The 14614-nt window shown below is 34.4% G+C and overlaps 1 protein-coding gene across 1 annotated transcript in view; it reads left to right on the top strand.

Annotated features, from left to right (window-relative positions):
- Dpyd (dihydropyrimidine dehydrogenase) overlaps positions 1–14614 on the top strand; it is an 837903-nt gene that overhangs the window by 227586 nt on the left and 595703 nt on the right. Inside the window, exon 7 of the mRNA XM_006977841.4 lies at positions 9242–9323. Coding sequence (XP_006977903.2) covers positions 9242–9323 — 82 coding nt within the window. The remainder of the gene's footprint in view (positions 1–9241; positions 9324–14614) is intronic.

Raw genomic sequence — 14614 nt, forward strand, 5'->3', positions numbered from 1 at the left:
CACTTTTATCATAAGTGCCATTTTAGAGTACATTTTATAGTGTTTTTTTGAATTCAAGTAATATTTTTTCCACATTTGGTATGAGTCTTTATTATTGGTGTGAAGTGGGATTCACTATCATAGTCATTTTGTTCCCATGTAGACCTATTCACGAATATAGGAACTGGTCACTTTGTATAAATAATTTTCAGACACTGAGGCCAATGTTTAATATGGATCTTGATTTACTTAAATAGGCCTTAAAAATAGACATGTATTATGTTTAGGCTAATAAATTTATTTTAAGTAAGAAATGAATACTGCTTAAATTATTTGCTATAAAATAAGAAAGATATTGGATATTAGGTTTATTACATCTTTATTACATCAATCAAATTGTTATTATTATTCCCAAGTGACTTATACAAAACTCATAGATTATAAATTATAATTTGGATTATGTTTTTATAGTTAGCACTTAAGCTTTCTCTAGTTACTTAACTATTCATTAAGCAATAACTTTATCATCTTTGATAATCAGAAAATAAGTTTCATCTAATTTTGACAGAAGTTTATGATACATTTTGTATTTCTTAGTATCTTTAAAATGGGTAATAAATGTATACATTTTAATATTAATTAGAGGACTCTGTGATAACTCCAGATAATAGAAAATTATCAAAGTTTTGTTTCCTTGATATAAACTGTTGTGTCTAAATTGTATATAAATATTAATCAAGTACTTTATCATACTATTTGATTCATTAGACAAAACTACTTCACTCTCCAGATAAAAGCCTCACCTAGTATTATAACCCCATAGACAGAATCAAAAGCTAAAATTGTTCTGATGGTCAAGAAATAATTATTTCTCTGTGTTGGTTATTTGTAAATATTGAAGAATTCTCATTGTTTCTCATAAGTTCTTTTGAGGAAATACATTCCTCTGTATTTTATTTTGTGGAGAAGATACTGGCTATCATTTTAGTGCCATTTCACCCCAGCTTTATTAATTAGAAAAGTCATAATGTACTAACAACATGTATAAACATTGTAGGTTCTTTTTTCAATTATACACATCAATGAATATGTGAGTTAATTTTAAAAATACGAGCATAATTGTTGTGTACCCTGTTAGATGAGGGAAAATCTTTTTGCCCCTTAATTGCATTTTCACAAGAAGCCGAAAATGGAAGCAGCCTTGTCTGTGAATTATTATGGGTTGCCAATTTTAGTACATGATTATGGTTCTTAGCATCTCTGTATTTAGTTTTCATTCAAATGTGGAGTAATTTATATAAATTACACTAAATGTTTGTTTTTATGTATTTGAACATTTTTAGTGAGAAAGAATGTCTTGAAACTCATGACTAAACAAGTTTTTTTTTTTTCTCTGTTGTTTGGAAATTTTATTTTCTTCATTTTGCTTTGTGTCTTTTTGACTCTTAAGCACAACACCGAGGGTTGAACCTACCCTTTATATACTCTCTGTCGTAGAGGCATTCTGTACCACTATTAGAAAATTAGGAAAAACAATGCAGAGCTACTGAGAAGGACAACACCAAAGCTTGTCTGTGAATTTACTTTCAGATGCCTCTTAATCTATTGAAGTATCAGTCAAAAAGTTCCAATCTGAAAAGACAGTAGATTAGTTCTGTATTGAAGTCTTTATATTTGGATATAGTCTTTTATCTCTTAGGTATTAGTATAACAGCTATAATTTAAAGAAATAACTTTAGATGGTAAAATAGGTCCAAGATTGAATTCTTGTTTTACTCAACATAATTGATTACTTGTGATTCTGCAGTAGATATATTAAATTACCAGAAATTTTACTTTTGTTTGATCAAGCCTTCTTTAAAACAAAGCAATACAAAAGTTCTAATTAAAAGAGGATAATCTATGTCAAAATTTAAAAAAAAAAATGGTGTCTGGGCATGATGGTGCACTCCTGTGACCCTAGATATTGTGAGATAGATGTGGGAAGATCAAGAGATCAAGGTCCTTTTCAACTGCCTAATGAGTTTAAGGCCAACGTAGCCCATATCAGAACATGTCTGAACATATAAATTAATTATTGAAGAGATTGTTATGTATATATATAATATACATATATATTTCTTGATTTTTAATTTTGTTTAAAATAACAATTATGTGTATATTCTATTAGGTACCATACTCAGGGAAACACTACTCTTTGTTTTAGTTGTTTTAAATGTTATTGTTTTATAACATACATACATCGTGTATTATTTCATGTTAATTGGCAAATTAACTGTTTCTAGGTAAAATACTTATAGCAGTAAAAACTATTTTAGAACATGTAATACAATACAAATTTAAGGATCAATACTTATCCAATCATGAACTGAAGCAATGTTATGCCAAAATATAAGATGTGTTCTATAAAATGAATTGAAAATAATTGTTATTGATATATTCCATTATACATAAGAAGCATTAACATAGAAGAAAGACATTTTTTCACATTTCTGCCACCCATCTGACTGTCGTGAAGGATTTATGCTCACCACAAGCAAACATGTATTTTTTGAAACTTCAAAATGTTAAAAGAACACAAAGAGGAAATAATTTCAAATGCTTTCATAAACTCAACAAACTTGGGAAATAACCATTTATATCAAATTTGTCTCCTGTCCTATTTCCTTCCACAGTCACCAGGGTTTATGCTATTTATTCCCTAGTTCCAAATAGATATGTGCAGTGATTTAAAAGTCTATATCTTCCAAGAATTGTCTTTGTTTCCTGAGCATCAGACTCTGACATTCACACCCTGGCCATTTTCTTTATTAAGCTTTGCCATGCCCATGTGGCCCCTTCATCTGAGTTTGCTGTCTATCACTAATATGTGGAAATCAACTGTATACTCTTTAGTGTCCTGAAGTTGTGCTTGGTGAAGGAGCACTTCATAAAGTCCTCTCTTGTATGTACATCTTCAATGTCCACTGTGTGTCATGTCTTATAGCTGCCAAGCGGTTCTCTTGGCACCTTTATTTATCTTGAGAAAGACATTTTTTTTGTTTCCAAATGAGCTTCTGTCATTTTTCTATGTGGGATTGTTCCATAGCTTCTATATACAAGAAACGAGTCCAATTTTTCTCATGTCTAAATAGTCACAGATATTTTGCATTTCTTTCTTTTCCTCGCTCCTTCAATATTTCTTAGAATACCCATGATGTGCTGATCAACCAGGTACAAAGAGATTCCCAGATAATCGGTGGAGAATGCTTCTTCTCATTAGAAGCATTATATACCACTGATGGGCCTTCAGAAAATGGACAGCAAATTAAATATATATTTTGTCTGTAGATAATAAGTGCAGAGCACATTGACAAAATTGGACTCCACTGACTGTTTCCTTAGAGAAAAACCACTTTACCATCATTCTCATGTAAACATCTCTTTGCATTCATAAAGGAATTGACAAGAACAATCCTCCAAAACTTTGGTAGTTTATTCTTCGTGTTTTCTTACATCAGCTTATACAAACTCAAAATTCATATTCAATATGGTTTATATATAAATACAAATATATACATATGTATGAATAAACCATATAACATTGCTGTTCACAGAACTGAAAACTAAACACAAAATGAAAAGAAAAGTTTCCCTCTAAAATTAGTATAAGTACAGCAATAATAGAAGTGTAATACAAATTAAAACTGAAATGAATTAGATTAGAAAAACAAAAACACAACAAAACAAGCCACAGTGTTGTTTTCTCAAAAAGATAAAGAAAAATAATGAAATTTTACCTATACTAAGAAAAAAGGAGATAGGACGTACAAAAAGAAAATTATCAATGGTAAAAGAAGATGTGGCATCTGGTACCACAGAAAGGGGATCAAAGGAGATTTATGATAATGAATTATAAAAAAAAATTGAATAACCCAGAGTAAATTAGTGTATTCCTAGAAATATATAGCATATGAAGAATAAAATCACAAAGAATCAGAAATGATGACCAGGCCAATGAATAGTACAGAAATAGAATCATTAATAAAATGTTTGTTATAAAAAATAAAAACCCAGGGCCTGAAGTCTTTCATACCAAAATAATCTTAATATTATTTCTTTTCAGTTATAACTTTTGTAAAAATCTTTTTAAACTCATCAATGTAGAAGAACATTACAGGAGGCAAATTTTAATTTATATCAAGAGTACTCTAACATCTGACAACAATATCCCTGATAAGTGTGAATATAAAGATGGTCAGTAAATTACTGAATTCCATTGCATTTACAAAGATCATTCACCCATTACTTTCTTCCTATCCCACCATCCCATTCTGATTATACCCACTCCACCCTCCCCAACACCAATGTGTTTTTTTTTTTTAATCATGGGCTTCCATAGAGCTTTTCATGAACCATTCATTCCAGTTAAACCTTCTCTCATATTTCAATCCCCATTCCTTGCATCCCTCCATGTGACCACTTCCACACCCAGGAGTCCCAGTCTCAATTTTAATTTTGCATATATTCTACTTCCCCCTCCCTTAACAGGGTATACTCCAGAGGCTGGTGTCCTGTGTCCTGGCTTCCACACACACTGCATGTTAAGCATTAAAAACAGAAGATAAGAAGCTAGGATTTAAATATGAGAAAGAATATACAAAGCTTGTCTTTCTGAGCTTCTGTGACATAAGTCAGTATGAACAATTTTTCCAGTTTCTACCTTTTATTTTCTGAGTCTCTGCGACCTCACTAATATATTATCTTATCTATATATCATATGTTATATATATCATATACATATGATATATATATGTATATATGTATATATATATATATATACATATATATATATTCATTCTGGTTTCCTCCATTTAGCTGCAAATTTCATGTTTTTTCCTGCTAAATAAATATTCCATTGTGTATAGTTACCACATTTTTCCTATCGTTCATCCTTTGATAGACACACTTGTTGATTCTGTTTCTTAGCTGCTGTAAACTGAGCCTCAGTGAACATGGATTTACAGATATCTATGTAGTAGGACATAATATCCTTTTGTTATGTGCCCAAGAGTGATATAATTGGATCATATGGTAGTTTTATTTCTAGTGTTTTTGAGAAGCCTCCAGACTGATTTCCACAATGAATGCATATGTTGACATCCCCTCCAATAGTGTATAATTGTCTTGCTTTCCCCATACGCGTGCCAGCATTTATTGTGATTTTTATACTTGATCTTGGCCATTCTGGTGATAATGAGACAGATTCTCAAAACAATTTTAATTTACATTTCCCTGATAACTAAGAATTTTGAATACTTTTAAAGTGTTTGCTAGCCATCTGAATTTCTTGAGAACTTTTATTCTGCCACGTAACTCACTTTAAATTGTGTTGTTTGTTTCATTGATCTTTAGTTGTATAAGTTCTTTGTATATTTTAGGTACCAGTCTTCTATCTGATGAATAGTTTGCAAAAATCCTTTTTCCATTTAGTGTGGCATGTCCTGGCCAGGCTGATAGTTTCCTTCGCTGTGGACATCTTTGATTTCATGTTATCTCATTTGTGAAGTGTTAGTCTTATGCCATGTGCTACAGAAACCCCTTTGAGAAGGTCTTTACCTGTGACTATAAATTGAGCACACTCCCTAATTTCTTCTCTAGCAGTGTCAGAAAACCAGACTTGATGATGAGGTCCTTGGTCCATTTAGAATTGTGCATTATACAAAGTGAGAAACAAGGCTTCCATTTCTCTGCATGTTGAAATTCATATTTCCCAGAACACTTTTTTGAAGATGCTGTCTTTTCTGGAACATAAATTTTCTGTATCTTTATAAAAATCAGATGACTGCAGTTGCATAGTCTCATATGTGGGTGCTCTATTCAACTGAAGAATATCTTTCATTTTGTATATCATGTTGTTTTTAATACTGTGGGTCTCTAGAATACAATTTGGAATAAAGTAGGTGGATAACTCCCACAGTATTATTTTTGTTTAAGATTGCTTTGGCCATTTTTCTTTGTACGTATTTGCATCCTTGTGCATGTGTGTGTGTGTGCGTGTGTGCATACATGTGTGTGTGTGTGTGTGTGTATGTGTGTGTGTGTGTGTGTGTGTGTGTGTGTGAGAGAGAGAGAGAGAGAGAGAGAGAGAGAGAGAGAGAGAGAGAGAGAGAGAGAGAGAGAGAGTTGCCATATACATTTTGAGATTTTCCTTCCTATGTGTGTGAAGAATGTCTCTGGAGTTTAGACTGGAATTACATTTAATCTGGATTGGATTTGGTAGTTTGACCACTTTCACAAGGTTTATTTTCCAATTTACGTTCACGCAAGTTCTTTTCCTCAAATGTCTTGCTCTGTTTCTTTGTTTATTGTCTTTAAGTTTTCATTGCGGAGGATTTTCACTTTCTTGATAAGTTTTTATTCACAGGTTTTTTTTTTTTTTTTTTTTTTTTGTGGCAGTTGGGAAATACAATTATTTACCTGATATCTTTTTCAGTGTGTTTGTCATGGCTGTCTGGATGGCTACTGAAATGTGTGCATTAACTGCATAACCTGACACTTTGTTGAAAATGGTCATCAACTGTAGAGGGAAGTTTCTCTGTGTCACACACCCCCCCCACCCCCCCACCCCCCGTCCCATGGTCAGGAAGAATCTCTCCCACCTGTGGTCCTGTAGCCACTTATAAAATAATTACAGAGCTTGATTTGGTTGTCTCTGTAGGTTTCTCCATCATGGTCTTGACCCCCCCTTGCTCATAGAATCCCTCTTTCCTCTCTTCAATTGGACTCCTGGAGCTCAATCTGGTGGATTTCTACATCTGTTTCCATTAGTTACTGGATGAGGGCTCTATCATGACAGATAGGGTATTCACCAATCTGATTACTGGGGTAAACAGGTTCAGGCCCCCTATCCACTATTTCTAGTAGTCTAAGCTGGGGTTATCCTTGTGGATTCATGAGAACTTTCATAGCACCATGTTTCTCCCTGTCCCCATGATAACTCCCTCTATCAAGATATCTCTTTCATTGTTCTCCCACTTTCTCTAGACCAACAGCTGTGGAGCCTCCATGGGCCTGGACTAAGCCCTCTGCATACTTGGAGACAGTTGTGTAGTTTGATCTGATTAAGGGGCCCTTGGCAGTAGGAGCAGGATCTATCCCTGGTGCATGAGCTGGCTTGTTGGAGCCCACTACCTGTGGTGGGGCACCTTACATAGACTTGATGCAGGGGGAGGGGCTTGGACTTCCCTCAGCTGAATGCACCAGGCTCTGCTGACACCTCATGGAAGACCTTATTTTTTTTGTAGGAGGGAATGGGGGATAGGTTGTGGGATGAAGCCTGGGGAGTGGGAGGAGGAGGGAAGAGAGGGGAATCTGTGGTTGTATGTAAAACGAATAAAAAAAATGTTTTAATAAAAAAATTACATAGAGCCTTATATTATTTACAAACTGTATGGCTTCTTGCTAGCTAGTTCTTTCACCTTAAATTAACCTATTCCTTTTAATCTATATGCTGCCATGTGGCTGTGGTGTTACCAGTCTGCTGGCATCTTGTTTTTTTGGTAGCAGCTGTGTCTCTCCTGAATCCACCCTTCTTCTCCCTGTATCTCTGCTTGGATTTCCATCCTGGCTATAAGCTTTCTTGCTATGGGCCAAAACATCTTTGTTAATTATCCAGTGGGAGCCACATATATTCACAGCATAGAGAAAGACATCCAACAGCAGTCAACTGTAATAAGAGATTTTTGTTGCTGCTGCTGCTGGGTCCTTTAAGTTCTCCTGTGTATAGAATTACATGAATTGCAAACAGGGGTACTGTGACTTCGTTCCCACAAGTGTAACCCTTCTCTTGACTTATTGTTCAAAATAATTAGGAGATTTAATTAGCAAAGTCAGTAAAGTGGCAGAGAAAAATATAAACACATAAAACTCAGTAAAAAATTATGTAGATTAGCAACAAATTATCTAAAAGTTTTATAAAAATATAGTCCAATTATGGAAGCAACAGAAATACATAGGAATAATAGAAATACATAGAAATTAAGGAACTCTATGAGAAAAATTACAAAATAATAATGAAAGAAACTGAACTGGGCAAGATAAACGAAGTTACTGTGCATTCATAGATTGGAAGACTATCCCAAAAATATTCATGCTACTGAAGGAATACCATATCATCCCTATAGAATCTTAATAGGCTTCAGAAAATGGGAAAATTTTTCTAACATTTATATTGAAGCACAGAAGAACCTGACAAGTCCAAACAATCCTGAGTTAAAAGAATAAAGTTGATCCAACTTAAAACAAAATGCAAAGATGCCATAACTCAAAACAAATATAGAGGCTTGGAAAAAATTTGCAACTCAGCTCAGAAATGAACTCACAAGTTTACAGGCAGCCAGTCTTTAGAAGGAACATCAAGAAAATAACAGGATTGTGCCATAATGTGGAAAAGGTATCCTTTTACATAAGTAGTAATGAGAAAATTGTGTAGCCACAAGAAAAGAATAAAACTAAATTTCTAGTTATTAAAAATTAATTTTAAATGGTTGATGAATATAGAGATAAATCCAGAAACTGTGAAATTTTATAACATTGGCTTGGTCATTGTTTTATGAATATGACTCAAAAGCAAAGACAGGAGAACCAAAGTTCAAACTGCAATCAAAATGTTTACACACAGCAATAAGACAATGAGCTTTTCGAAAGGATAACTTACAAAGATGGAAAAATATTTACAATATATATTCAGTAAGGAGTTAGTGTCCATAGCATATAATGAACTCAAATATCAGGAAATCAAATTGTGTTATGTCTCACATGAGAACTTGTGAATGTCTATGAGATGAATGTAGTGGATCACCAGAGAAATTCAAACCAAAACCTCAATGAAATGGTTTCTCACATCTGTTTTAATGATCATCAGAAAAAAAAAAAAAAACACGCTGAAATGTGCAGTCTTTCTGTAGAAAACATATTTGCTTTTGGGAATAGATATATAAAATTTCTGTGTTTACTGTGAATTGATTTTTACTCTGAGATTTTAATATCTTAAAAGCATAGGATTATTAATAAATAAATTAATTAAAGTGATATAATTGTTTTTGGATAATTTTATATTGCTTGTTTTATATTGGGTATTTTTTAATATTATCTTCTACATTAACTAGTAATTATTTCTTCCTTAAATGCTGATCAATAAAAACACATTAGCCATTTTTTCTAGGTTGATAAATTTCACTCTAATTTTCCTTTATCGTGTTTTTCTTTTTTGTTTTTGCAGCACTTCTGAAATCCCTCAGTTTCGGTTGCCATATGATGTTGTGAATTTTGAGATTGAGCTTATGAAGGACCTTGGTGTAAAGGTGAATAAGAGATATAATAACATTTGTCTGTACATTGTAGAGAAATAAAAACGGAGAAGGCTGCATGTTTGAGATTTAAGGTCAATGCTGTGCATTTTAGGAATGAACAATTAAAAGCTATCCTAGGACTAGCAGAAAGATACTTCCCCTTGCTTAGGGCATTTGTCTGTCTACTGTCTGAATGCCACTAGCCTGGAAAAGGGCAATCAATAGTTCTCATCTGGCACACCTGCATGTGATTAATTGTCTGTAAGAAACAAATTCCTAAATAGCTTTAGGGGTTCAGTGCAGCCAAGGGAAGGATTTGGTGTCTTTAATCGTGTTTTTGTTCAGGCAAGTTGTGGCTCTCTGAAACACTAGCATTTCAACACTTGGATTGTAATTTCTTCCAGAAGTTTATTTTCTTTATTATGTGTATCATGCTATTATTTTATGTCTGGCTTTTTTCAACATAAGTAGTAAATTCATAAGGAATAAGACAATAGTTATGCTTTATTGTTTTGTCCAGTAAAGATTGTGTTCTTCTTTTAAAGATAGACATGGTGCTGATTATGGTATACTTCCAGAGTATGACTTTAGATACCCTAGTTTTAAATTACTACTATTATTCTGCGACCTTACCTCTTCAATTGGACATGTTCCTGTTTTGTTTAAAAATTATAATTTTTATAATATTTTATAATATTTTGAAAAGTGAATAGAAACCCTGCATGGATTTTTGCTTTTACTAAAAAAAAAAAAAAAAAAAAAAAAACCTAGAGATAATCAATAATGGAAAACAAAATAGTATTGTGAACTTTTTCACTTGTTTCTATTTTTATAATGTTTAATATGGTTAAATGATGAAGTTTCACACATAATTACCAGACAAATCGAGTGGTCACAAAAATACAATGTGGATGTAGACATCATAAAATTAAGTGTTACAAAGAATAGTGACCACAAAGATGGTCTATGGATGACTAGATACAAGAGCACATTCTGGAAAGTTCTTTGAATGTCTTTGATTTGGAATTTAAATTCTCAGATAATTTTTACTAAGTAAACAAAGTATTACACATTAAAATTTCAAATTAATATATTTTATGTTTCTACCAGTCAAAGATAATTTAGAAATTGCTTAAAAGTATTTTATAAGCAATAGGAGACAGGGGTGGCAACACATGCCTATAATCCCTTAATTCAGGAGATTAAAAAATTGTATTGAGTTTTCACAGGATATATATATTATGCAAATTAAAGCATACCTATTCTCATTTCTAAACTTATGGGGAAATAAAATTAGATAGAGTACTGTGTGAAGAAAACATACATTTTTTATATACACTCACATGGTTTTCAGATTTTACAGTTAGGTAGCCTTGACAATGTCTGGCAATATTCTTATCCTTAGTCAGTGTCTGTTAATAAACTGTGCAACTTTTGTTTGGGTAAAATTCATCTCTATTTGCATAGAGTACTTCTGAAATGTCATCTTTGAAAAGTTCTGTGTAGAAGTTATCACCATTTCACATGTTGAATTTTAGGGCCAAGACAGTTACTGTCTTATTGAGAAAAACTGGAACATAGATGAGGAATTTATTTCTATTTTGTCCACCTCCCAGTTTCTTTGAAGATATGAAGGGAGGAATGTTCATAGACTTGGTCTGTGATAATGGATCGCTCTGTAGTTCTGAGGAAAGAGGACAGAGAACACTTGGAGGGTTTGCCTTTGCTGATGGGATACTCATGCAGCATCTATGACCTGCTCACTTTAGCCCAAAGATGGTCTATTTTTGAAAGTGAGATGAACTCGTGAAATTATCTCCTCATCACCAAGACATATTATCATCTGTCTCTAGCTTGTTTCAGCTAAAATTATACTCAGCTAAGTTCACACAACAGATTCCTAGCAATAAACTTTTCTAGTTTTATATTGTTTATCCTTGGCTTCACACACACACACACACACACACACACACACACACACACACATACACACGCATGCACGCACACACACATGCACTTGGAGGGTATATTGAGAACTATTTAGATACAAACACATAGATCATTGACATTAATTGTCCAACATTATCTTAATTTTGTTTTACCTTTTCAACAAATAATCACCCAGAAGTTACTTTTAACAAGGAGTATGCTGAGTAGGCCACGTAGTTTTCAATCCAATGAATATAAACTAATGTTATAACAGAGTATAAAACACCATCTTTACTACCTGAGAAAAGTTTTTTGCTGAATACTGTCATTTTCTTTTAAAGTAATTGATTAGTTATTTTTAGTTCTAAAGTGAGATTTTAATTAATTATCATATCACCAGAATATAATGAGAATTTTATCAGTTACTTTCACTCATGTTTTTTTTCCTTTTAATATTTCAGTAGCTTGAATCTCTACTAAGTGTTAAAAAGAATTAGAAAACAAAGTATTCTAATTCTTTACCTGATCCTGAGGCAGCATTTTTGGTCATATTGAATAAGTAACTTGATTATGTAACATTAGTTTACCAAACTTTTAGCAACTATAAAAATGAATAAAAATTAATAAAGAAAAAAATCAAATTTTCTTTTTGTTACGAAAAATGTATATTTTTCACACAATATATTCTGATTACAATTTTCCCTGCCCAAACTCCCTCCCAAATCATTCCCACTTCCCCATCTACCAAAATCAACATCATTTCTCAGTTTTCATTAGAATATAAATAGACATTTAAAGAATAACACAAATAAAATAAGATAACAAAGTAAGATAAAATAAAATAAAAACAGACAAAGCAGAATGGAGCAAAAGAACCAAGAAAAAGAGCCAAAGTAGAAGTGCAAGAAACAGATACAAGCAGAGAGACACACAGACATCCCCAAAATTATAAAACTGAAACCATAATAGATACTCAAAGAACTTGTAAGGTTAAAAAAGAAAAGCCCTGACAAAATTTATGAGACAAAGAACTTGTAAAAGTATCACTGAGTTTGTGTTATGTGGTTTGTAGACTCAGTTGGACTCCATTGTAGAAAAGCGATTTTTTATTTAGAAGTGGTTATCAATTGGAGATAGCTTCCGGGTTAGGCATGCGGCTTGTGTCCACTTCTCCCACTGTTATCACCCCATCTGGCTCACACCTGTGCAGGCCCTGTGCATACTGCCACATCCTCTGTGAGTTCATATGCGCATCAGCCTTGCAGTGTTTACAAGACTTTGTTTTCTTGGTGTTCTCCATCCCTCCTCCTCTTAATGTTTTGCCTCCTCTTCTGATGTGTTTCCTAAACCCCGGGGTAGGGGGGAGGAAGGAGGAAGGATTTAATGGAGTCGTCCCATTTAAGGACTGAGTATTCCAAGGTCTCTCACTCTCTGCGAATTGGCTGACTGTGAGTCTCTGCACTTATTGCAGAAGGATGCTTTTCTAATGATGAAGAAGCTAGAAACTTGTCTATAAATAGAGCAGAATGTCATTAGAAGACATTTTATTGCTGTGTTCCTTCGGCAGAACAGTAGTTTTTGGTTTCTTTCGAAGTCCCTGGCCTATCTAGTTTCAGATCCTTGGCCCCCTGAGCAGTGCCAGGCATTGTTTCCTCCTGACAGAGTGGTCCTTAAGTCAAATCAGATACTAATTGGTTGCTCCCACAAACTTTTTGCTGCTATTATGCCTGTGTGTTTTACAGGCAAGGTACCATTGTAGATCAAAGGATTTGTAGTTGGGTTGGTGGTTAGCTTTCTCCTCTGGTAGTATGCAGAGTACCTTCCAGTACAGAGAATACTAGTCATTATGTGTAAAGACTCTACTTAGGCATCAGCTCAACTTCTTCATGTTGAATAAGTTATGAAAGTATTTTCTTCAGGAATAGGGTTATCATCATTTTGTATTTGTCCTTCTAAAATAGCCTGTGTGTCACTTGTTTGGGTCATTGCCTTATCACTACACATTACAGAGAAGAATGGACTACTCTCGTCCTTGAAGAATTTTCAATATGAGAGTCATATATTTGTTTTGCGTTGATTATTTTGGTTGTTTATGGTCTTTGGCAGCTTTACATAACAGTTCATAAAAATAGCCTTTCAAGTACTTTATTATATTATTATTGATAAGTATATTGAGACTAGTCTTTTTTATTAAATTGAAAAATATGCCTTTGACTGCAAAGACTTTTTAAAATTTTTCTCTCACATATTACATCCCTACTACAATTTCTCCACCCTCCAGTCCTCCCAGTTCCCTCCCCCATCTTCCCTTTCCCCCAGAACCACTCCTCTTCTGTTTCCCTTAAAAAATAGCAGGCATCCCAGTGATATCAACCAAACATGGCATAGCAAGTTACAAAAGACTAGGCACCAACCCCTGGCTGGATGAGGGAACCCAGTAGGAGGAAAAGGGTTCCAAGAGCAGCAGGCAAAACAGTCAGCGTCACCACTCCCAACACACTCCCAATGTCAGAAGTCTTACAAGAACAGCAATTTACACAACCACAACATATACGCAGAGGACCTAGTGCAGACCCATGCAGGCTTGTTGATTCAGTCTCTAAGAGTCCCTATGAACTCTGCTTATTTGATCCTGTAGGCCATGTTCTCCTGGTATCCTTTACCTTCTGGCTTCTACAATCCTTCATCTTCTTTTCCCTGTGGGAATCCCCAAGCTCTGTCAAATGTTTGGCTGTGGATCTCTGCACCTCATCCCATTAGTTTCTAGATGAAATCTCTCTGATACAAATTAGGCTAGGCTCCACTCTCTGAGTATAACAGAATATCATTAGGAATCATTTCATTAACTTTTTTTTTCCATTGTGCTTGGTTCTATCCCAGGTCTCTGAGCTATCTAGCCTCTGGTTCCTAGCCATCCAGGTAGTGTCTGGCATGGGCTCCCTTTCATGGCATGGGTCTCAAATTAGACCAATCTTTGGTTGTCCACTCACACAAGTTCTCAGCATCCACTGCCCAGGCACATCTTGAAGGTAGCACAGGTTGTGGGTCATAGTTTTGTGGCTGGGTAAGTGTCCCAGCAACACCACTGGATGTCTTGCCTGGTTAGAGATGATTGATGGCTCAGGCTCCACATTCTCATTACTAGGAGTCCTCACTAGTCACCCCTATAGGTTCCAGGAAGTTTTACTATACTAGGTTTCCACACTGCCCCATAAATGCCTACTTATTCCAGTCTTCTCTTCTTGTACTCTCTCACTCCTTCCCTTCTTCCCCACACCTGATTCCTCCTCTTCCCTTCCTCACATGCCCCAAGTCCACCTGCAAAATCTATTCTATTTCCCCTTTCCAGGGAGATCCATGCATTTCCCCTTGAG

This window comes from Peromyscus maniculatus, chromosome 6 (genome assembly GCF_049852395.1).
Source record: "Peromyscus maniculatus bairdii isolate BWxNUB_F1_BW_parent chromosome 6, HU_Pman_BW_mat_3.1, whole genome shotgun sequence".
Lineage (NCBI taxonomy): Eukaryota > Metazoa > Chordata > Mammalia > Rodentia > Cricetidae > Peromyscus > Peromyscus maniculatus.